The sequence below is a fragment of the Hylobates moloch genome, unplaced genomic scaffold (genome assembly GCF_009828535.3).
Source record: "Hylobates moloch isolate HMO894 unplaced genomic scaffold, HMol_V3 SCAFFOLD_3, whole genome shotgun sequence".
NCBI lineage: Eukaryota > Metazoa > Chordata > Mammalia > Primates > Hylobatidae > Hylobates > Hylobates moloch.
Window position 1 is genome coordinate 66636730 of NW_026652278.1, and position 24959 is coordinate 66661688.

At 51.8% G+C, this 24959-nt stretch overlaps 1 protein-coding gene across 1 annotated transcript in view; it reads left to right on the plus strand.

Annotated features, from left to right (window-relative positions):
- SLC29A3 (solute carrier family 29 member 3) overlaps positions 1–24758 on the plus strand; it is a 44498-nt gene extending 19740 nt beyond the window's left edge. Inside the window, exons 3-6 of the mRNA XM_032139359.1 lie at positions 5561–5643; positions 12923–13149; positions 17478–17640; positions 23333–24758. Of these exons, the coding sequence (XP_031995250.1) occupies positions 5561–5643; positions 12923–13149; positions 17478–17640; positions 23333–23987 (1128 nt within the window). The 3' untranslated portion in view covers positions 23988–24758. The remainder of the gene's footprint in view (positions 1–5560; positions 5644–12922; positions 13150–17477; positions 17641–23332) is intronic.
- Positions 24759–24959: the final 201 nt, after the last annotated feature.

A 24959-nucleotide genomic window follows, 5' to 3' on the forward strand; every position in this document is an offset into this window, starting at 1 on the left:
CTGAGGTGGGAGAATCACTTGAACACAGGAGGCGGAGGTTGCAGTCAGCCAGGATCATGCCACTGCACTCCAGCCTGAGTGACAGAGCGAGACTCTGTCTCGAAAAAAAAAGAAAAAAAAAATCAAACTCTGTCATTTGCTGGCTTGGACAGGTCACCTGCACCTTAGGGCCAGAGAGAAGAAAGACACTGCCCACCCTGAGAGGAACGTGTCTCACATTCCTGCTTGCTGCTGGAAGGCATGTGGCTGCCAGGCCCAGCGTCTGAGGCTTCCTGGCGATGCACCGCGACCCCAGTGATAGTGTTTGGGCTTGTGCCTCCAGGAGACAGGCAGCCTCAGCTAGAGCAGCTTATACGTTTGTAGGGGGATGATAAATATGTCTCCACCTGGTCTCTGCCCTGCTCTGCAGCAAAAGATGCTGCCACCAGCATTCCCAATGTGGACCTCTGTGGACCTCTGGGAAATTCCTCTACCTCTGTGAGCCTCAGGCTGCTTATCTGTAAAATGCGAGCGATTCCAGCCCTGCCTCACCCTCACTGGCTGTGGTAAGAGCACATGGGCTGGGGTGTGTGCAGGCCCTCTGAAAGCTGTGTTGCTTGCATGTCAGAGTTCCCTGGCGTTCTGCAGAGCTCCCACTTCCCCACCTGGGCTAACTGATTTTGATGCGATTACTCTTAGAGACTGGATGTTGAGTCCCACACCCTGCCTGAGCTCCAGGTCATTGCAGGGCGCAGATAACACTAGGGAGATAGTGGTGCGCAGTGAGATCAGATCTCACATTCAGGGAGCACAGCTGTCCGTCTGTTCCTCAGAGCTGGGCCTCTCCCACGTGGGTTTGAGAATTCAGAGGTGACTGATGGGCCTCTCTGCCATTAGCACTCTGGGGGTTGAGTGCCTTGGCTGCCTGAGGTTCTGCCAGCCCTCCTGTGGATGGGATGGACAGCATAGTGTGGTTTGCTTCAGCTCAGGAGGGGCTGTTGGTGCTGAGGAAGCCTCAGAAGTTGCTTTCAACAGATGAGCTGCGCTGGCATCCTCACTGGTGGGGAAGCATCCCTTCATGCTTTTGTGCCAGCCGTTCCGTCCTGTTGGGAATGTTTCTCTCCCCACTGGCACCCGTACCTCCCATATCTGTCTGACATGCTTCCCCCAATCTTTCCAGCCGCCGTCCAAGATGGCCCTGGTGGAAACCCCCCAGAGCCCCTCCTTCCATGCCCCCCAACACTTTGTGTCTGTCGTACTCCAGCTCCAGGCTTGCGCCTACCTCCCTGAGGGCACACAGGTGCCACAGCTCCTCCGTTGTATCCACCCAGCCACCAGCACAGCACTGGCACACGGGCTTGACACCTCTTCAGCAAACAAAGGACAGGTCAAAACAGGAAGAGGTGCTGACCTGCACAGACAGTGGCTGCCAAGCCAGGGCTGAGCACCGTGAGATTACTAACCAGCCTAAGGGTCTCCTGCCCTGGGCCCTCCTGCTGGGGCAGAGAAACTTGCTTGGGAGGCCTGTCACCTCCTAATGTGTTTGCCCTGCATCCACCTGCGTTCCAGCCCTGTCTTCTTGCTGAGTCATACCCAGCCTTTCACCTCTGGTTCTATAAGGCCCACATTGACCCCCAGGCCTCCAGGCTTTTAGTCGGCTGTGTAAACAGAGCTGCTGTGGCATAATTCTGAGTGGCGCCATTCCTATCACACCCTACAGGTCTGGTGCCCCTGGAGTTGTGCAAAGTTCAGCCTCCACCATTGTACACAGTGGCCCCACTGCCAGCTCCCTGACGATCTTCTCATCCCCCTACTCCTCCACGGCTGGAGCCAGCCTTTGGGTCCATGTGCTCATCTCTAGAAGTGGAGTTGGTTGTAGGGGTAGAACAAATCAAAACAGACTTTTGAGGGAGCTCTCAGGCATCAGGCCCCAGTGGAGGTGAACTCTGTGAATGATCCCCAAACACTACTGTACATAAAATCCCCCATTGGTCAGATGGATGGATTGCTTTGGGGGCAGTCTTGTTACCATCCTAGTCACAGTGTGTTTGGAGCTGTATTCAGATGTCTTCACATTTTCTTAAGTAAAACGGGAGAAGATAGCCCCAACACCTCTTGGAAGCAAATGAGATGAACCCAGGAGGGACGTGCCAGCTGCCTGGCTACAAAGTAAATAATCAAGAGTGGAACGTAGACCTTCGCCTCTGGTTTCTTAGGAAGGTAGTGCTGGTGGGAATACTCCATCGGGAAGTGCGGTCCAGGGAAGTAAGAGGGAGGGAAAGGGAAGTAGGGCTGGGACACAGAGAGCAAACACAAGGGGCGATGGTATTTCGGAGCAGCCACAGCTTTGCAGCAGCACACACGGAACACCTTGGAAAAGTCTTGTGGAGCCACCACGTTCAGAGCAGCCAGTCTGGGGAGAGGAGAGGTGGGCGAACGATCCTCGGGCTCCTTCCAGCTCCTGCCTCTCATTGGTTGAAGTGGGTCTCACGGGGCTTGACTGCCACATCCTCGGGGGAGCGTCCCCCACCCCTCTCACAGCCATTGGTGCAGCCTAGCAGGATGTGAGGTCTCTCTGTGGGGGTCAGCTCCTCCTTTGGTGGCAGTGGTGGCAGCAGTGGCAGTGATTTTATGACCATGGGACCAACGGTTCTGGACAGGGGACCAAGGTGAGTAACCTGAGGGGCAGGCAGGGTAAGTCCGTCTGGAGCAACATCCACTAAGTCCAGTTTCTTGAAATCAGCACATGCCACCTGCAAAAACCCTAATTTCAGCCGAGGGTTTGGTGGGGAAGGGCTGCAGGGACTGGTGTGCTCAGCCTCCGTGCCCCTCATGGGTGAACACACTGCTCTTCCTGTCTCTTGGGGGGTCAAAGAAAGGAGGATGATCAACTGTCCTGGTTTTCTTCAAGGAACTGAATTTAAATTGAAACAGGAAAGTTGAAATATTCAGGAAAACCCTGATTAGTAGGAACCCAGCTATCGGAAACCCTCATGAATTAGGAACCTATTGCTGCCTAGCAAAATACTACAAATGAGTGGCTTAAAACAACCTGCATATATGATTACAGGGTTTCTGTGGGCCAGGAGTCCAGGCACAGCTTAGCTGGGTCTCCTGCCTGCATTCGTACAAGGCTGCAGTCAGTCAGCCAGAGCTCCGGTCTCCTCTGAGGCTTAGCTGGAGAAGGGTCACTTCCAAGCTCCAGTTGTTGGCAGAATTCAGTTCCTAGTGGTTGTAGGCCTGAGAGCTTCAGTTTCCTGCGGGGAGAGGGCTGCAGACCACCCTCAGTGACTTGGGGTTCCATGCCAGGTAGGGTTCCCCAACATAGCCACTTGCCTCCCCAAATCTGGCAAGGGAAGAAAAGAGTCCAGCAAGGTAGGTGCTACAGTCCTATGTAACACCTCATGTTTGCTCTACTCCCTTGGTTGGAAGCAGCCACAGATCTCATCCACACTCAGGGGAGGGCATTGCATAGGTGTGAGCACCAGGAGGCAGGGATCACGGGCCACCTTAGAGTCTGCCACCATACCTCATTTTATAACCTTTCCTATAGGCAAAAGCAGGAAATAATTGAATAAAACCCACCACATGATTCTATGAGGAATTAAGTGGTTTGTTTTTGTAAGTTCTGTGGGATGTGCTGAGTCAATTCCTGTCACCATGTGCATCTCCATCTCCTGATCTGTGCTCATGGAATGATGGCCTGGCCTCAAGTCTGTTCTCTGAGTTCTTTGTAAGGCAGAGAAATGGGCCCAGACAACAGAAAGAGATTCAGAGTCTTATCCAGTGGTCAATATCCAAAAAGCTTTCCAACATTAAATTATACATTTTTCTGCTTAAATATCAACAAATAGGCACATTCAGTTACCTGGAAAATTCTCATTCAGGGAACCTGAGCCTGGTCAAAGAAATAAAATCATCAGAGATTCTGCATTACACAGATCGAGCAGCCACTTGATGAAGGGGCCTCACCAGGGGCTTGGGCTGGGGGCAGTCGCAGCCCCATCTGCATCCCTCTCCTCCTAAGGGCCTCTCTCCTTCATTCCACCCAGTGCCCTCCCAGCCTCGGAGGCCCAGCCACTGTGTCAAGATGTAATTGACTGAGTGCCCCAGACCAGTCCAGGCTCTACTGAGCCCATCAGGGCAGGAACAATGAGGTGCAGCTCACAGGCTATTTCTCAGTCTCATGGTTGATGGACCTCACTAGCTGCAATTATCATTTTAATTGCAAAGGCCACCACAGCCTTATATTCAGGGTACAGATTTCAAAGACCACAAAGCACTCTGCAGGCTTCAAAGGGAACTATGGAAGGCTTGTGCTTCAGACTCAAAGGGGCCCATGATGACATCTTTCTTTTATTTTTTAGAGATGGGGTCTCACTCTGTTGCCCAGGCTGAAGTGCAGTGGTGTACTTACTGCAGCCTCGAACTCCTGGGCTCCAGCAATCCCCCTGCCTCAGCCTTCTGAATAGCTGGGACTTAAGGTGCACACCACAATGCCCGACTAATTTTTTTATTTTTTGTAGAGACAGAGTCTCACTATGCCCAGGGTGGTCTCCTGGGTTCAAGCCATCCTCCCACCTTGGCCTCCCAAAATGCTGGGATTACAAGTATGAGTCACCATGCCCAGCCTTGTTTTGTTTTTAAAGATAGGTATATTAAGAGATAATGCACACACAGTACAGTCCATCCTAATGAGTGGACATTCTTTGAGTTTTCACAGACACATACAACTGCCACACAGCTGCTTTAGCTGTGAGTTCCAGCACATCATAATCAGGCAATTCATCTGTCTGTGTTTGCACAGTTCTTTGTCACACCCCTGAGCTGCTGCCGGAAAATGCCCTTTTTCCTCATTCTGTGCAATCTAGGAGCTACTTCCCCAAATGGCTTTAACCTTCTGTAGCTGCTCTATCAAGAGAGCAAATCCAGAGTGAGAACAGAGTTTCCCTGTAGGGAGCAGGGCCTGGTGTATTTCTAAGAGGTCTCACTTGGTGTGTCAAGAAAGCGAGAATGTGGTTGGGACACAAGAAAACCCAAGCAAGTGGTGCTTCATACCTGTAATCCCAGCACTTTGTGGGGCCGAGGCGAGAGGATCACTTGAGGTCAGGAGTTTGAGACCAGCCTGGGCAACATAGCAAGACCTCGTCTCTACTAGAAACTTAAAAACGAAAACATGGATAGTCTTGCATTTTGGTGATGGGCCAAGAAGGCTGATAGGGCAAACTTTTCTTTTCAGACATACATTGAGTTCTGTCCCCATGGCCTCAGTCCATGGGCAGAAGTGTGGGCTGCACAGCACCAAGGGCCTCACTGGGGACAGGGATGACATCTTATCCTTCCTATGCCTCTAGTACTTAGTACAGCTGACATTGGCAGCTATTTGTTGAGTGGCTGAGTGAGCGGTCTTAGGCTGGAGATGGGGTGGGGCCTTGTTTGGAGGTGGGCTCACCCACGGCTCCTGGGTGTCTGAAGACAGTGGGGAGAAGCCCCATGGAGAGGGGCCCTGTCTCTGCTCGGGTGGGACTGCTCACCTCCATCCCTGAGTGACCGCAGCACCTCCTCACTTGTGTGCTTGCAGAACTACTTTGAGAGCTACCTTGCCGTTGCCTCCACCGTGCCCTCCATGCTGTGCCTGGTGGCCAACTTCCTGCTTGTCAACAGGTAGGTGGCTCTCCTCCCTCTCTCAGGCCTCTGCCTTGGCCTCCTGCCTCTTCTACTCCCCTCTTGCCTGCAGCTGCTTTTTTTCTGCCTACTTAAGTGGTGGTCACCAAAGTGGGAGGCAGCAGCTCAGATTTGTGCATGACCAGTGAGAAGGCAGATCAGGTCCCTGGTGATGCCCCCAGGGAGCTGGGCTTTCACTCTCCAGCCACATGCTGTGACATCGCTGTGACATCGTGGCAGTAGCCAGTGGGAAGTGTGTGGGGATGCAGGGGTCTTCCTCCCTTCTCTTCTCAGGGATCCTGTCTGTCAGTCTGCAAGTCCTGTGGCCCACAGTGGGTCACCTGACTGTTCATTGCCAAGCTGGTAACGCCAGCTCATGTGTCAACCACTCCCAAGAAGGCTCACCAGGGAAGTTCTGACATTGCAATGGTAAGGGCCACGAGAGGCTCCATCTGGATGTGCCTGGGAAGGAGTTATTCAGGAGCTAGCTGGGCAAATTAGCATGTCCATAGACCCCCCCCCCCCCCGCCGTGGGTGACTTGCTGGCTCAAATTCTCAATTTGAGTTTACAAAGACAATAGCCCTAGCTACTTTGCCTGCTTTCTAAGCTGCCGCTAAATGATATCGATGGCTACATTATGGTCCAGAAACCTGGGCTCCTGTTCGCCATGGCTAACTAAAACCTGAGGTCACTGATGGCAAATCTGTTTTGCCCACTTCTAATCAATTTGTAGTGACTGCCAGATCTCTAGCTGAACAAGATTCTAAGGCAGGTCTGGCTTCAGGGAGGGTGCTGGGATTGATTAGTGATGTCTGCTCTGGGTGCAGGAGGAGAGAGGGCACCACGAGTGTCTTTTACATGCTGAGCCGGAATAGATCAGTCTTTCCAAACATATTATGCCATGGGGATATTGCAGTTATCTGTTACATAATATGATCCCAAAGTATAGTGGCTTAAAACAATAGCAGTCGTGAGTACTTCTCATGTTCTGGGGGTTATCAAGGCCCAGCTGTAGTACTGTCTCCTGCAGTTGCAGTCAGATGGCAGCTGGAGCTGGAGCCATTCATATCCCCTCTCTCTCTGTCTCTTCTCTCTTTGTAGTCTCACATGTCGGCCTCAGGGTAATAGGATGGCTTACCCAGTGGCTGAGAACAAGGGAGAGGCTGCATGGTTTTTACAACCTGGTCTCGGAAGTCATGTGCTGTCACTTTTGCCACACTTGACTGGTTTGGGCAGTCACAAAGCCCCCTTCTTTTCAAGGGGACATAGATCCCACCTCCCAGTGGAATTTGCATCTTTCTCCAAACCAAAGTGCAGTCTGGAAGAATGAGAAGGAGAGGGGCGTTGCAGCCCCTCTCACCAGCCAGCTGGCCTTCACGAGCCTCACTCCTGCCTTCCTAGGGCCATATTCAGTGTCCTAGCAGAGGGGGCGCAGCCTGCGGAGACCCCCACCCCAGGAGGAGAGTAGAGGACGGCACAGCAGGGGTCCTGGCTGCGCCTCGCAGGAGAGAGGGTGTGTTGAGAGCCAGTGCAGGCAGGAGCAGGAGGCGAGGAAGAGGGGAGACAGCCATGGTGGGGGGAACCCTTGGCTCACTCATGGTTTTCTCTGTCTACTCACTCAGGCAGCCCTGAGGATGGGGCTAGTTGTCCAGCCCAGATAGCCTAGAGAGAGCTCCCAGCTCCTTCCAGTTCCAGAACCAGCATCTGAACTATAGCAAGAGTGTAATGCCTCAATCACCCCTTGTCATGTCCCTTAGGCTGCACTGCAACCCAGGAGGGAGGCCATGACATTGCCTCATTTTCCAGGTGGAAGTCAGGAGACCACAGGGGCACCATGGGACAGCCGAGCCTGCCTGTTGCCTCTTCAGGGGTCCGGAGGTCCTGCAGGCTGAAAGCACTCCCGGGCCATGGGTCAGGAGTGGCAGGGAAGGTCCAGCCTCTGGGCTGTGAGAGAATGCTATCCAATAACAGTAGCACTTCTGAGCATTATACCCTGCAGATGCATTATCTCTTTTAACCCTCACAGCAGCCTAAGAGTGGGAAACTGCTGTGACCCTGCTTTGAGATGGGAAAACAGGCTCATGGAGGTGACTGGCCCAAGGGACTGGCCATTAAGGATGGAGCCAGGTGGAGTGCAGTGGCTGAAACCTGTAATCTCAGCACTTTGGGAGGCCAAATCAGGGGGATTGCTTGAGCCCAGGAGTTTGAGAGCACGCTGGGCACTATAGCAAGATGCTGTTTCTACAAAAATAAATTTTAAAAAATTAGCCTGGCATGGTGACACATGCGTGTAGTCCCAGCTACTCAGTAGTCTGAGGCAGGAGGATCGCTCGAGCCAAGGAGTTCAAGTCTTCAGTGAGCTATGGTCACGTCACTGCACTCCAGCCTCGGCTAGAATGAAAGGGAGGAGTCAGGATTTGAACTGGGACCTTCTCACCCTACATCTGTGCTTGGAACCCCTGAGCCACCTACATCCTAGTTCCCCAGCTTTGCACCCACCCCTGCCCCTGCAGCCACAGCCAAGATCCTTCTAGTGAGAGCCCTGTCTCTCCAGGATTCAGGCTGCTGGGTTGGAAGGGGGTGGTTAAGAAGGGCTGGGTCTGTCTCCAGTGAGATGTGGGCCCCCAGGCCAGCTGCCCTCCAAGACTGGGTCCCGGCAGATGGCTCAGCAGTTACAGGACATTCTCAGGGGGAATTAGCCCACCCCTGGCCTGCCCTTGCTCCTCCTGGGCTCTTGGAGAGGGGCAAGGGCAATGCAGGAACATGTTCTGAGGCCTCCATCTGTTTCCAGGCTGTGGGAAGATGGTCTGGGGCTAAGCTGTTTTTTATTTAATGTGCGAGATTGAAAAGTCTTCTTTTCTCCCCTCCTGGAGAACCCTGGCTTTCCCGACTGGCTTATCCATAATTGCCAAGTGTTTTATTATGTTAAATCTGCAGCATCATAAATACTTATAAGGAGGATTTACATCTTGGAGACTTATGAAGAAATCAGTCCCCTGGGGTCCTGAGCCCTCACGAGTCAGGGAGTGGGGGGACTGGCAACCTGGGTACTGGAGGCAGCCTCTCCAAGAGTCTTCACAGGACTGAGACCTGCCCCAGGGTCTTGGTCTTGAAGCTGTCCTCTTGGTCATGCCCTGTCTCCAAGTAGAACCCCAGATGTTACAGCAACTGAAAGTCAGGACTTTCCTAAGACCCTAAGAGCACCACTGTCCCCTGGGCCACTCTCCCTTCCTGGGTGGAAGCAGCAGAGAGGGAAGCCAGTGTTCTCCGTTCATGCCTGTGGACCAGGCTTGCACCTGGCACCTTTCATGAAGCTTGATGAATGTTGAAAATAGCCCTAGAGCCCATGGATGGAGGCTCTGGGCAAGAGTGGTTTATGCAGCAGTTAATTAGCAGGCAGGAAGGAGACCTTTGCGGGTGAAGGGCCGTGTAGGGGGACAGAGCAGGGGACAGAGCAGCGTTCCACACTGCATTGTTTCTGGAACGCATTTGGTATTGACCTCCTCCTCTCTGATTCCTCCCCAACTTTCCTGCCCTGGGGGTGCCTGAGTAAGCAGTCCCTCAGCTCTCTGCAAAACAACCTTCCTGTTCAAGGAACTTACTACCTTGTAGCAACAGCCACACAGGAGGGCTCCCATGATGCTGCACCATTCCTGCTGGACTTTTTCCTGGCCATGTCTGCGGGGAGGCGGTTAGAGGCAGAGGCCATTCCCGAGGCTGGCGGATGTTTCCAGCTGGACTTCCTGCCATGCTGAGGCAGCAGGGATCAAGAAGCAGACAGCCGCTGGGAGGTTCAGACCAGCATGAAACCTCCCCACCGCCGGGTGCTACTGATCTCCCTTGCTTGTCAATTTGTACATACAGCAAATATTTACCCAGTGCCTGCCAGGCCCTGTGCCTGTGCTGGGGGAGAACAAGGCAGGGCTCTGCCTTTGCAGCGCGCCTCGTCTTTCCAGCCTGGCCTTTGCCTCCTTCTTGCCCCAAGGAACTGGTTCAAACTTCTTGGCATTTGTTCCCAACCTCTCTTTCTACTTGAATTTTTTCAGATTTAGAATCATTAGCTGTTAGGGACCTTAATATCATTGGGTCTAGCTTCTTCTTTTTAGAGATGAGGGGACTGAGGCCCAGAGAGGTTGAATATTTGTCGGGGGTTACACAGCGAGCGGATGACAGAGCTGGACAGGGCTCTGGTCTCCTGATTCAGGCTCCATGCCCTGCTGGCCCTTATCTTGGGAGTGGGTAGGACAGCTCCAGCTGCTAAGAGAGGGTGGGGACACTGTGTGACAGGGCTGAGTGTGTAGGACCACCTCGAGCATCAGGGGTAAGTCTGGACTGCTGGCCTCCAGGGCCCCTGCTGTACTCTTACAATAGACGCTCTGGGCCGCCAAGGGTCCAGGTGCCCACCTGGCTGCCCACCAGCTCCTGTCCGGACCAAAGCCCCTGCAGACCTTGAGAAGATGTGTGTTAGTGTGAGGTCTTCATGGGCATCTTAATGCAAGTTTCCCCATAAGCAGGCCCTGAAACAAGGATTCAAATGCAAGTCGTTTATCTGGGAGGTGAAGGTGGGAGAGTACGGAATGGGGACAGGAAAGGGAAGGCAGTCAGCAGAGGATGCCTTATCAAGTCAGCTCCTTCAGAAGGGACAAGAACACAATCCTGCTGGGGATCTTAGAGAGCCAGTGTGGAGCACGGCTGAGCAGGAGGGAGCTGGGGTATTTATGTACCAACTTCCCTAGTCATTGGTTGAAGGCTGCTCTTAGGAGGTGTTCCTTACCTGTCACTCCCAGGTAAGTAACACCACTCCTGGAGTTGTAAAAGGGAGGGCACATGGGCAGGACACCAGCAGCATTGCTGTAGCTTCTGACCATGTCATTCCCAGCTTGAAACCCTGATGTACCTCTTTATGTTAGTGGGTACTTTTAGTAGCAACAACAGAGACACAAAAAAGGATGTCCTCTTTCTTTAAGTGAAAATTAAAGGCAGGTCCACCTTCAGGCATCATTGGATCTAGGGGATCTCCTCTGCACCACCCCTGGGCTCCGCGTGTCTCTGCATGGCTTTTCCTCCATGTCTAGCCTCGCCCTACGCAACTGGCTAGATGGCAGCCAGCAGCCCCAGACACGGTCTCAGCAGCGAGCTTCTCTCCATGGCTTCCATGTAGCAGTCCCAGGGAAGACTTAATGACCCTATGTGGGTCACATGCTAATTCCTAACTCAACCCCAGGGTCCAGGAGCAGGGAACACTCTGATTGCCCCAGGCTGCGTCACATGCCTGTTGTTTGTGGCTGTGTGGGCGTGGGTATGGGCAACCTGGCTGACCACTTCCCCAGGATGACTAGGCGAAGGAATGTTCTCCCAGGGGATGGTGCTGGCAGACAAAGGCCCCACACCCCGCCCTCCTTCAGGACATGAGTCCATGCCTCTCCCCAGCATCACCTCTGTGCTCTTCTGCTCGCATCTTGACTACAGCCAGAGTCCGTTTGCAGCTCCCTGAACATGCCTCGCTCTCTCTCCCAAGACACGTGCACTTACATCCTCCCATTCGTCGTTACCATCCAGCATAGACATTGCCTCCAAATGGCCTTCCACGATGCCCAGGGTGGGTTTTGTGCCCCTCAGATGTGCTGCATGATGCCCTGGGGCCTCCTGATGGAGCACCTACCACAGTGGGATGACATATCTGTTGCTGGTCTGTCCCATGTCCTGGACACCCAGCACAGAACTGGACACACAGTAGTTGCTCAATGCACATTTGCAGAATGACCACACCATTGAGTACACACATTAACAGACTGAGTGATGGGCTGGGGCTCAGCACACCTGGGTTCTCATCCCAGCTCCCTACAGACTCACTTCACAACCTTGAACTGTCCCTTCACTTCCTTGGGCTTCCTCACACCCCTTTGAAAGCAGTGACAGCGCCTGCTCTCCTTTTAGCTGAGGACCAGAGGGAAACTCAAATTAGCCTGGGGCCACAAAAGCACTTTGAAAAAATTCCTTTCTTGCTTTTCATGCTCATCATTTCACACCTACTTGTGTGTGTGTGTGTCTGTGTGTGTGTGTGTATTTTTTTTCTACCTTTCAAGTTTTTCTTTTTTTAATAAAAAAAAGTATGTAATCTGGCTTTTCTCCCAGCCCCTTCCCACTGGTTAGCAGGAAAATTAACTACACATCCAATCCGGTTTAAAGCTTAGTCTAATCTGATTATTTAAGCAGCCCCTTGAGATGATATTCTTGCTCCCTAGAATAAAAATGTGCAGCTTCTCAGATAGACTCCTTCCCTGCTTTTCTCCCCAGGCCAGTATGGGGGCTGGGAAGAGTGCACGGCTCATGTGCAGGCATGGTGCTGGGGAGTGTGGGGGTTCCCTTGGCCCCAGGCAGCACTAACTTGGCATCACCTGTTCCCCATGATGACTGAGGCCATCACAGGAGGGTGCCCCTGCCCTGGCCGCCGCTTCTGTGCCATCCATATTTCCTCACTCCAGGGGAGGCAGTAGAGCATCATTCTGAGAACTGACCAGAGCCAGACCTCCTGGGTTCATTGCTGAGTGACTTTGAGCTAGTTCCTCAACCTCTCTGACCTCAGCTTCCTTATCTGTATACATGGGATAGGGAGGAATACCTGTCTTACAGAACCGGTGTAAGAATCAAACACACTGGCATACAGAAAATGCCTAGAAGAGTGCTAGAAAAGTATGCATTAAACACTGTTTGAGTGTTTGCTATGACGATGATGATAATGATGATGATCATGATGATTTTCTTCCCTTCTTCCCTTTCTCCCCAAACCTCCTGCTAAGTTTTGGGGAAAGGAAGCTCAGTGGGTGGCTGCTCTGTTTAAACACTAGACAAAGCCAGGAGGAGCTCAGCCCTGTGGCAGGAAGAGCAGGGGTTTGCCTTGAACATCCAGGTGTCCTCGTGTCCTTGAACCTCACAGCAAGGTGAAAAGCAGCAGTACCCACTGAGCACTGGCCCTGAGCCAGGCACTGCCGCTTGCACCCCATACTGCTCACCTCTTCAGCCTCACCCCCACATGAGTTGCATCAACTCTCCCCATTGTACAAGTTCAAAAGCTGAAACCAGAGCAACTGAGTCCCTTACCCAAGGCCACACAGCTAGGGAGCTGGGAAGGCAGGATTCGAGTGCAGGCCTCTTGACTGCAGAGTGAACAGTCCTAACCGCTAAGCTCGCCTGCTTCCCTTAAGGTGGCTCACCAGCCCCAGCCCACACAGGAGCCCCGAAGGGGGTGTCTGACTGCTTCTGGCATCCTCGCCCCAGGGTTGCAGTCCACATCCGTGTCCTGGCGTCACTGACGGTCATCCTGGCCATCTTCATGGTGATAACCGCACTGGTGAAGGTGGACACCTCCTCCTGGACCCGGGGCTTTTTTGCGGTCACCATTGTCTGCATGGTGATCCTCAGCGGTGCTTCCACTGTCTTCAGCAGCAGCATCTACGGCATGACCGGCTCCTTTCCTATGAGGAACTCCCAGGCGCTGATATCAGGTGAGAGCCGGAGTCCGGGCAGCTGACCAGGTTCATCCACCCAGGAGTCATGGGAGGGAGCCAGAGATGAGCATGTAGTGGCCTTTTCTGAAAAGGAAATGGCGTGGGTGCTGATTGTGTTTCAGTCATCTAGTGTTGTAGAACAAGCTACCCCAAAACTTAGTGGCTTAGAACAACAACAGTCATTTCTACTACTCACAAATTTGCAGCTTGGACAGGAGTTTGCAGGTGTAGCTCTTCTCCCCATGGCATCAGACAGCATAGCTTGACGGGCAGCCAGAGGATCCAGTTCCAGGTGGCACGCCCTCCTGGCTGGCGTGTTGATAGTGGCTGCTGGCTGGAAGCTTAGCCAGGGCTGGGCTGGGGCCAGGGACTTCCGTTCCTCTCTATGTGGACCTCAAATGGCAACTTTGACTTCCTCATGGCATGGTGTCTGGGTTGCAAAAGCCGGCATTTCAGGAGATCCAGGCAGAAGCTTTATTTCTGATTTAGCAAAAGAAGCCACATAGGGTCAGTTCTACCATAGCCATAAGCTCACCCAGACTCAAGACAGATGGACCCACCTCTGGGAGAGTGTGAAAGTCTCCCATCATGACTGTGAGAAGGTAGGCAGGAGGCGAGACGGAGTTGCAGCTATTTTTGGATAACATGGTCGCCTACAAAATGCAATTCCTGAAACCAGCCTTCCTCCCTTTCCTTCCCTCCTTCTCCTATTCCTCTTCTATTTTTCCTTTTCCTTATCTTTTTTCCCCTTCTTGTCTCCTTTCCTTCCTTCTATCTTTTCTTCCTTTCTGATTTTATAGAGGACCTGCTATGTCCTGGGGATGCAAAGATGAACAAGCACCAGTCCCCTTGGAGCTGATGGCTCAGTGAATAAACTCTCACCCCCAGCACCCCCATGCTTTGGTATCCCGTGGGTATGCCTGTGCACGACGTGGGCTGACCCCTCTAGCTGACGTTTGATGCTGATGTTGATGAGCCTGTTCCAGAGGCCTTGGCACTTTTGTTCTCTAAGCTGGAGACTCACACGTCTCTCACCCAGATGACCCAGCCAGGTAGAAAGGAGCGGGTCAGGAACCATTGGTGCTTTGCCAGGAGGCCACAGTCCCTGGGAGCAAGACTGGAGGCTCTGCTGCTGTGTCTGCCCCTCCACATGCCCCTGTTGTGCAGAGGAGAGCCCTAAACATTTGCCCACTGACAGCAATTTCACAAGGAACCTGCGCTGTGCCCCTTAGTTAGTAACGCCAGCAAGCATGTGGCCAGGATGACAATACTTTGACAAGGGTATGTCCCTTCCCCACTCGAGCCAGTGCCAGACATCACTGGTGGATCTCTATCTTTCATCCTGAGCTTCTAAATCCTTCTCAGCGCAGCACTTGAGGCAGTTACTCTCAGCAGATCAGAGTCTAGATGTGAGCTTCAATCTGTTTGCCATTTCTGAGAGCAGATTAGGCTTCTGGCTGTATCCTGGGAAACACTTGGGCCTAAGATAAAATAAAAATGGACTTGTGGCTAAGTTTCCTGGGTGCAGGCAACATGCACCAGCAATGCTTTCAAACGGGCATTTCTGGACTGAAGGCAGTGGCCACTGGACATGGGATTTAATCCCTTCTGTCACCACCATCTCAGAAGGAGGCTCTTATTCCCTTAGTTCCTTCCATCCTTGCTGGCAGCCTCTCCAGGAGCCAGTGACCAAACTCACCATTTACATTGGCAAGCGGTCCTCGGGTTCATCTGTCCACCTGTGATCTTCTAGGGATGGGGAGTCTCCTGTGGATTTTTCAGAAAGTCTGTTTAGAAAAGTGGGGAAGTTTAGTACTTCTACGCCAGTATTAATGACCCTGAGTCTAAACCATAGTCACCACTGTATTGGGCCCTTGTGGGTGCCCAGCACCCTGGAAAATCAAGGTGTCCCAGTCTTCCAGAGGCCGCAAGACCACCTTGCCAGCCTCACTTGCTTTTTTCCAGCACAGCCCGTCTGTGAATTCCGCACGCGTTGGCATCTGAGGAACAATTCATTTGTTTTGTGCTGGTGTTTTTTTAAACCCCTCATTTGCATGTATTTCCATAACTGATGAGATAAAAGTAGAGAGTCATGAAGGATGAGCTCCCGGAGGCCTGGTTTGTTGCTGATGATAATATTGTAAATTCTCTACAAGTTGGAAAGAGAGAGAGGAAAATCAGTAGGCAGTGATGTTAAGATCTCTTCCTTGGGGCGGCTAGGGAGTGTCTTACTGAGTTTAACCCCAGTTCTTACAAAATGTCTAGGCGGGGATTACAGCTTCTCAGAAGTGGGCATCCTCTTGGCAAAGGGTTTACCCATTGTTGCTGCTTTGATGTGGGAAGGACAGAAATAGCCAAGCACCTAACTGAGAATCAGAAAGGATTTGTTTGGTATTTGGCACTTCTCTGTGCCAGGCAGGCTTCTGAGTGCTTCACATGTAATAATCTTTTTAATCTTCATCACAGCCCTACGAGGTGGGTATTATTAACATCCCCATTGTATAGATGAGGATACAGAGGCACGGTGAGGTTAAGGGACTTGCTGAAGGTCACACAACTAGAAGTAGTAGAGCCAGGTTTGGACTCGGATGTTTTGATTCTAGAGTCTGCATTCCTAATTATGGTGCTAATTTGTATACCTTTGCCCTCCCTCAAGTACTACCCAGGCTAATAGAACTTATGGTGGAGAGGCTGGGGAAAGGAGCCTCCATCCGGCCAAAGGCTATTCTCTGTAGAGCCACAGAGGCCACAGGCAGAGCATGGGGAGCCGTGATGGCGTGCCACGGTGGATGGGGCCTGACTGTCCTTCTTCCCCTCTGCTTCATGCAATAGTGGGCAGGAAAGTGGTGCTGCATGACAGCTGCCTGATGGAGACAGAGCAGGCCATGCCCACACAGACCCAGCCTTCTTCCCGCCTCTTCAGGAATGGACATTCTGATCCTCCGAAGTGGGCAGGTTCATCCCGCCAGTCAACCTGGCTCATACACCAGGCCCTTCCCGCATTGACGGTGATGGTCTTGGCCTTGTTGTCAGTGCTTTTCCATTCATTGTCCTGTTTCCACCTCACTACGGTCACCTGTGATGAACAGGGCAAGTATTAGCCCCACTTTCCAGGCAAATAAACACAGGCAGGGAAGAAAGCAAATGATCTGCCCACGCTGGTGCCAGCATTCCCAAGCAATGCTGCACACAGACCTTCTGACTCGTGGCCAGCACAGGAAGATGACTCATGGCTGTGAGGGTTCGAAGGAACAGAAAGCCATGTCTGCTGCCTCCCAGAAGCAACGGTGTAGTCGTGGCAAGGCAGAGCATAGCGTTTGTTGAAGTCTGCTGAGTGCCAGGCCCTTTCTGAACATCATCTCAGTCAGTCCTCAAAGCAACCACACAGGGTGGGGGTTGTTATTTCCATTCTATAAGCAAGCAAACTGTAAAGTCAGAGAAGCCACGTTACCCCTAGGGTCCCAGCTAGCAAGTAGCAGAGTCCAGGTGACATGTCCTTCTGCCTGACTCCTAGGCCCGTTGGCACCCAAGTAGGTCGTGTGGCCTCCTCTGTTAGGTAGCAGTGAAAGGTGTGGCAGCCACATCATCTCACGGGTAATGTGTATCAAAGCCATTGGCAAGGAGAACATTCCATGTGGTGGGGTGGTTGCGTGCTTGTGTGTGCGTGTAGGTGTGTGACTGTGTGTGTGTGAGTGTTGTATGTGTTACACATGCATTCACATGTGCATGGTGCCACAGCCGCCTTGGGGTACACAGTAGGTTCCGTGAGCTCATGAGTGGGCGATGGTGGGGGTTTATAGCCAGTGAGGACACCCCCAGAAAGGGTGGCCTCTGAGCAGCAGGGGACCCTATGTGAGGATAGTCCCTGAGCCTCCTTCCCAGTTTGGTTGGTGGGTACTTTGGGCCAGGGGCAGAGAAGAGGAAATCCAGAGGTCTCTGGCACTTTCTGCCCCTAAATCTAAAATTTCAGCCCCCACTAGAAGGGCAATAAAGAGAGATGGAAGTTGAGGGTCAGAGGTGAAACAGGAAAGGCAGCGGACTGGTGGTCCCCTGAAGGCCACATGCCACCTCAGGCAGCAGCCTCTTACAAGTCCAGCAGAGAGAGGGGAAAATGACCCCCTTAGAAACTCAGGAAATGCTGGAAATGCTTGGCTGCTGGGCCCTCCCTGTCTCTGAGGCTTCAGGACACTGAGGGAGCTTTGGCATTTTTCGCACTGAGGAATTTTTATTTTGGTTTGTGAAACCCAAGCAGAGGGTGCCCGCAGCCACTCCTCCTCCTCCTCGCCCACCCCTCACCATCTCTGCGTGGCCTCTGTTCTCCGCAGGAGGAGCCATGGGTGGGACGGTCAGTGCCGTGGCCTCACTGGTGGACTTGGCTGCATCCAGTGACGTGAGGGACAGCGCCCTGGCCTTCTTCCTGATGGCCACCATCTTCCTCGTGCTCTGCATGGGACTCTACCTGCTGCTGTCCAGACTGGAGTATGCCAGGTGAAGGTGCCACTCACTGTCCATGCCTCCTTCCTGTATGTCCAGTTACAGCCCTGCTTCTTTTTCTCAGCAGATTCTATGCTGGCTTCTTTGTCTAGGTGCTATGGCTCAAAGCAGTTGCTCAACAAACTGGCTTGGCTGGTGGATGTGAGAGGCTGACTCTGTGCCACACCCATGCAGTTGGAGCCTCAAGTGAATAATAGTTCCCATTGGTGAAACACAGCCGCTTACTCCAGCGCTGTGTTCCTGCTAGCTTGATGTGTCCTACCTCATTCAATGCTCACACCTCTATCCAGGCGCCATGGAGCACACCTGTAATCGCAGCACTTTGGGAGGCCAAGGCAGTAGATTGCTTGAGCCCAGGAGTTCAAGACCCATTCTGGGCAACACAGTGAGACTCTGTCTCTACAAAAAACAAAAAATTAGCTGGGCATGGCAGCATGTGCCTCTAGTCCCAGCTACTCAGGAGGCTGAAGTGGGAGGACTGCTCAAGCCCAGGAGTTGGAGGCTGCAGTGAGCTGATTGCACTACTGCAATTCCAGCCTGGGTGACAGCAAGACCCTCTCTCTCTAAAAACAAGCAAACAAACAAACAAACAAACAAAAAACAAACTCACACTCCCCTGTTCCTCTTAGAGTACAGTACTATTATTATTTATTATTATTCCCATGCACAGATTAGAAGACCAGGGTTCAGAGAGATTAAATTGCTGTTGTTTTAGTAGAGACAGGGTTTCACTCTGCAGGCCAGGCTGGAGTGCAGTGATGTGATCGTGGCTTGCTGCAGCCTTGACCTCCTGGGCTCAAGCTGTCCTTCCACCTCAGCCTCCCAAATAGCTGGGACTCCAGGTGTGCCACCACACCCAGCTATTTTTTTTAAAGTTTTTGTAGGCTGGGCACGGTGGCTCACGCCTGTAATCCCAGCACTTTGGGAGGCCCAGGCAGGCTGGATCACCAGGTCAGGAGATCGAGACCATCCTGGCTAACACGGTGAAACCCCGTCTCTACTAAAAATACAAAAAATTAGCTGGGCATGGTGGCGGGCGCCTGTAGTCCCAGCTACTCGAGGGGCTGAGGCAAGAGAATGGTGTGAACCTGGGAGGCAGAGCTTGCAGTGAGCCGAGATCGTGCCCCTGCACTCCAGCCTGGGTGACAGAGCAAGACTCCCAAAAATAAAAAAAGTTTTTGTAGAGACAGAGTCTCACTATGTTGACCAGGCTGGTCTTGAGCTCCTATGCCCAAGTGATCCTCCTGCCTCAGCCTCCCAAAGTGCTAGGATTACAGGCGTGAGCCACCGTGCCTGGCACAAAGAGGTTAAATTATTACTTGCCTGAATCTCAGAGCCAGTAGGTAGTAGAGCCAGGCAGGATTTTAAGATGACTCCAAACTTGTGCTTAGATAACTTGCTGCCTTATGGGGCTTCTTTCCACCTCTACGACCTGTTTTCTCGCCTCGAGTCTTACTCTTGCTTTCTGTCTCCAGTTCCTCCTTTTGCTTTCTTGCTGCCTGCTGCTTTTTACAAAAACAACCCTTGTCTTTCTCTTGTGTTTTATTCTTTTCAAAGCATTTTCCTATCCACTATCTTATTTGATGTAGGAAAGGCAGGAGTTATCCCCATTTAACGGGTGAGGAAACTGAGACCAAGAGAAGGCTAAGTGATGTGCCAGGTGCGAGAGTGGGGGAGAGATCTGCCCCTGATGCCGCCCTGTTCCACAGGAAGCTATTTTTTGCAGTGGCACAAAGCTAAGCAGTTTATGTGTATATTTTTGTTTATGATATATGACAATCTGTGCAGTTGTGATTGTATTTTCTCACTTGAAAGCTGGGGAAACTGAGGCTTAGGAGAGTTCACAAGCATGCCCCAGGTCACTCACCTGGTGAGTCACAGGCAGGACTGGAGCTGTTTCTGGAGTAGCCTCTCCCCACTGGATCATGCTACATCCCTGGCTCGCGACTGCAAGGGCCTTATCTCATCATTCATTCTCCCTGTCCTCATGAGGAGAGTCACTTTGTTAACCCCTAGAACCCCCAGCCTTTCAGCAGAACAGCGATTCCCCCTGGGCTGAGAGTGAGCCACTTTCCCCAGCTATAGGATTCTTCACCACTTCAGCAGTCCTCAGGGTTCTGAGGATAGGAGGGGGCTGATCTTCTTGAGCCATGCAGTATCCCAGGCACCTACAGACCGCTGGGCTGCCCAGCACTCCCCGCCCCTTCAGGGCTGTCATCAGAAATTGCCTAGCTGTGGCTCCAGGCTGACGTCCCCGTGCTTCCTGTGGCCTGGCTGGCTCTCCATCCCCCAGCATCCTGTACACTGCCTGGCACCTCAGCATTGTGCCTTAAGTGATTCTCCAGCCACTGAATGAACAGAGGAACAGGAGGGTCGCCCCACTCTTTGTGCTGTTTCCTTGTGTCCTGTTTCTGGTGCTTTGGGTGGGTCTGTTTCCAGCAGGGTAGCCAACCTTCCTTGCTTGCCTAGAGCCAAAGGAGCTCCCAGGACAAGGGACCGTAAGTATTAAAACCAGGACAATTTCAGGCAAACCAGGATGGTTGGTCACCCTAGTTCCTAGTCTCATTTGGGCAGGCCAGAGTCCCTTCCAGCTGAGCATGTGAGACAGAGAACACCCAGGACCATGCTATCCTGAAGACGCTTCTATTACTTTTTTTTTTTTCTTTTTTTTTGAGACGGAGTCTCACTCTGTTGCCCAGGTTGGAATGCAGTAGCGCAATCACGGCTCACTGCAGCCTTGATCTCCAGGGCTCAAGCGATCCTCAAGTTATCCTCCCGAGCAGCTGGGACAACAGGCATGGGCCACCACCCCCAGCTAATTTTTGTATTTTTTTGTAGAGACAGAGTTTCACCATGTTGGCCAGGCTGGTCTCAAACTTCTGACCTCAAGTGATCCACCCACCTCAGCCTCCCAAAGCACTGGGATTGATTACAGGCACGAGCCACTGTGCCTGGACAGAAGCTTCTGTTTCTTTGCTGATTAAAACTAGGGTCAGGATCTGTGGGCTCATAGACACTTCTCTAAGGATGGGGCTCATGGAGAGAGCTGTGCTTCTGGGTCTGCTTGGACTAAATCTTCCTGAAAAGGCAAGCTCGCCCGTCCTACATTTGGGAGAGTGAGATGATACAGGGAAGTTTGGAATAACTTAGGAGGAAGAGCTGTGACCAGAGGAACCTGGTGGGGAATTTCCTGAAAGCAGACTTAAGGCAAGGACCTGACGACGCTGAATAGAGGGGAAGTAAGAATATTCCTTTCCCTAGATAGCGATTGTGAAACCAGACAGGGTTCTTGGCTAAAGCACCCCGTTCACCATCACTCAAGAGTGATTCTGGATTCTGGGGAGGGGCCCTCCCACACACCCACTCACCCACATGCGTGTTATCTGCAGGTCCTCAGGGTGGGAGGACTGACTGGGGCTTCAAAACTTCCTGGCTGTTTGAAACCTCCATTTTACAGAGGAGGAAGCAGGCCCAGAAAGGGGTGTGCCTGGCCCAAGATCACACAGGGCGGCAGAGACAAGGCTGAAACCAGAACCAAGTTAGTGCTTACACACACACCCCTACACCAACTCCCTCTGTTTGAGCTGCATTAATACAGTCAGGCTGTGTCTCCTGGTTTTCAGATACCTGGGACCCAGAGAGGTTGAGTGGCTCAGGCAAGGTCACACAGTAAGGGAAAGTGATCTAAGCTTTCTTATTGGTCAGAGTAGCAGAAGTTGGAAAGATTGATGATATTCAGTGTTGAAGATATGGAAGACACTTCTATAGGCTACTTCTCCGTTCTTTCAACAGTTACGTGTTGAAGGGCTACTCCGTGCCTGAAGATTTAGCTGGAAACAGTCAAATGTGGTCCTTGCTCCAGGAACCTGTCTTCTTCTTCTTCTTTTTTTTTTTTTTTTTTTGAGATGGAATGTCACTGTGTCACCTAGGCTGGAGTGCAGTGACGTGATCTTGGCTCACTGCAATGTCCACCTCCCGGGTTCAGGCGATTTTCCTGCCTCAGCCTCCTGAGTAGCTGGGGCTACAGTCACACACCACCATGCCTGGCTAATTTTTGTATTTTTAGTAGAGGTGGGGTTTCACCATTGGGTCAGGCTGGTCGTGAACTCCTAACCTCCAGTGACCCGCCCGCCTTGGCCTCCCAAAGTGCTGGGATTACAGGCGTGACAAGAACCTGTCTTCTACGGAAGGAGACACATGATAAACAAGTAAACCAATGCAATTGCTATAGATTGTAGTCAGTTCTTTTGAAGGAACTGAACAGGTGCTCTGGTAGAGATGAACAGGGCAAGTTACTTCAGTTAGGGTGGGTAAATGGTGCTGGGCAGAGTTGAACTGGTAGTACCTATTAGGAGAGCAGTTTATCAGTAGCTATCAAAACGTTAAAGGTATAAACCTTTTAATCCAGCAATTTCCTCTTCTAGAAATCTGCCCTACCAAAATACTAGTATACATGTGCAAGGATTTATGTGTAGGGATATTCATTGCAACATTGTCTGTAGTAATGAAAAGTCGAGGCAACCTAAGTGTCCATCAGTAGGGGAGCAGTTAAATTGTACATCCATCCGGTGAACCATCGTAGAGTAACATAAGGGAGATATAGGCCACATGTTCCTGTGTAGAAGGATGGCCACAAGATACTGTTCTTTATGCAATTTTATGTATTCATTTATGTTTCACAGTTATGCATGATTTAGGCAGTTAGTATAAGGCATTTATATATATTATTTACATATATTGTATTTAGGCGTTACACTGTTGCAGAAAGTTTTACAATATGTATGGCTTGACCCCACTCTTGCTTAAGAAATGTAACTGTGTGAGTGTTGTTTGTGTGTGCATGGAACAGTATGTACCAGATTGGTTTTTCTGTTTTGTTTTGTTTTGTTGAGACAGGGTCTCACTCTGTTATCCAGGCTGGAGTGTGGTAGTGTGATCATAGCTCACTATATTGAACAACTGGGCTCAAGCAATCCTCCTGCCTCAGCCTCCCCAGTAGCTGGGACTACGGGCATATACCACCACGCCTGGCTAATTTATTTTATTTTAAAATTATTATTATTATCATCATTTTTGTAGAGACAGGGTTTCACTTGGTTGTGCAGGCTGATGTTGAACTCCTGGGCTCAAGCAATCCTTCTGCCTCTATCTCCCAAAGTATTGGGATTATAGGTGTGAGCCATCATGCCCGGCCTAGAATGTTAATGGCCAGTACCACTAAGGAGTGAAATCAGAAGTGGGAAGAGGTCAGAGTCCCCTTTCTATTAATACGATATCATTTATTTTCTGTATTATTTGGGTTTGTTGTATCAAGCATGTATTCTTTTTATCATTTTAGAAATTTGCATTTTTGATACTATTTTACCTCTACTCTCCTAAAATATAACAAAAACAGGTGAGCCAGGACAGGGGCCCAGACTCACCATGCAGTGGTCAGTCCTGATTTCCTCTGTCCCTGCTCATGGCACGGCCACTGCGCTGGCAAGCAGGCCAGGGATGGTGCAGGCCTTCCCCTGGCCACCCCGCGACAGCATCCGTCATCTCAGGGAACGCTGGAGCTGTGGGCATACAGGGCTTGGGCTCTCCATGCTGGGCCAGAAGGTTCTGTTCTGAGTGCCCACCTCTGGCTGTGCTGACTCAGATCCCAAGCAACCTGCTTGATGGTGGCCCTGTCTCCTCCCCGCAGGTACTACATGAGGCCTGTTCATGTGGCCCATGTGTTTTCTGGTGAAGAGGAGCTTCCTCAGGACTCCCCCAGTGCCCCTTTGGTGGCCTCCAGATTCAGTGATTCCCACACGCCCCCTCTCCGCCCCATCCTGAAGAAGACGGCCAGCCTGGGCTTCTGTGTCACCTACATCTTCTTCATCACCAGCCTCATCTACCCCGCCATCTGCACCAACATCGAGTCCCTCAACAAGGGCTCGGGCTCACTGTGGACCACCAAGTTCTTCATCCCCCTCACTACCTTCCTCCTGTACAACTTTGCTGACCTGTGTGGCCGGCAGCTTACCGCCTGGATCCAGGTGCCAGGGCCCAACAGCAAGGCGCTCCCGGGGTTTGTGCTCCTCCGGACCTGCTTCATCCCCCTCTTCGTGCTCTGTAACTACCAGCCCCGCGCCCACCTGAAGACTGTGGTCTTCCAGTCCGATGTGTACCCCGCAGTCCTCAGCTCCCTGCTGGGACTCAGCAACGGCTACCTCAGCACCCTGGCCCTCCTCTATGGGCCTAAGATTGTGCCCAGGGAGCTGGCTGAGGCCACGGGAGTGGTGATGTCCTTTTATGTGTGCTTGGGCTTAACACTGGGCTCAGCCTGCTCTACCCTCCTGGTGCACCTCATCTAGGAGGGAGGACACGAGGACATTGGTGCTTTAGAGCCTTTGAAGATGAGGAGAGAGTGCAGGAGGGCTGGGGGCCATGGAGGAAAGGCCTAGAGTTTCGCTTGGGGACAGAGAGCAGAGCACACTCAGGCCTCATCCCTCCCAAGATGCCAGTGAGCCATGTCCATGCCCATTCCGTGCAAGGCAGATATTCCAGACACATTAACAGAACACTCCTGGGACAGTTGAAGAAATAGTACAAAGCAGGGGTACTCCCTTCACAGCTGATGGTTAACATTCCACCTTCTTTCTAGCCCTTCAAAGATGCTGCCAGTGTTTGCCCTAGAGTTATTACAAAGCCAGTGCCAAAACCCAGCCATGGGCTCTTTGCATCCTCCCAGCTGTGCTCATTCCAGCTGACAGCGAGATGCAAGCAAATGCTCAGCCCTCCTTACCCTGAAGGGGTCTCCCTGGAATGGAAGTCCCCCTGGCATGGTCAGTCCTCAGGCCCAAGACTCAAGTGTGCACAGACCCCTGTGTTCTGTGGGTGAACAACTGCCCACTAACCAGACTGGAAAACCCAGAAAGACAGGCCTTCCATGAATGCTTCATTCCAGAGGGACCAGAGGGCCTCCCTGTGCAAGGGACCAAGCGTGTCTGGCCTGGGTTTTCAAAGAGGGATCCTCATGACCTGGTGGTCTATGGCCTGGGTCAAGATGAGGGTCTTTTAGTGTTCCTGTTTACAACATGTCAAAGCCATTGGTTCAAGGGCATAATAAATACTTGAGTATTCAATGTAAGCCTCATTGATGTCTCTGTTAGTCAGTCTTAACAAGCAATGGCATACTCAGTTTAGGCAATTTGAGGATATTTAAAAATTTATTATTGAGACAAGATATTGCTCTGTCACCCAGGTTGGAGTGCAGTGGCTCGATCATAGCTCACTGCAGCCTTGAACTCCTGGGCTCAAGCAATCTTCCAGCCTCAGCCTCCTGA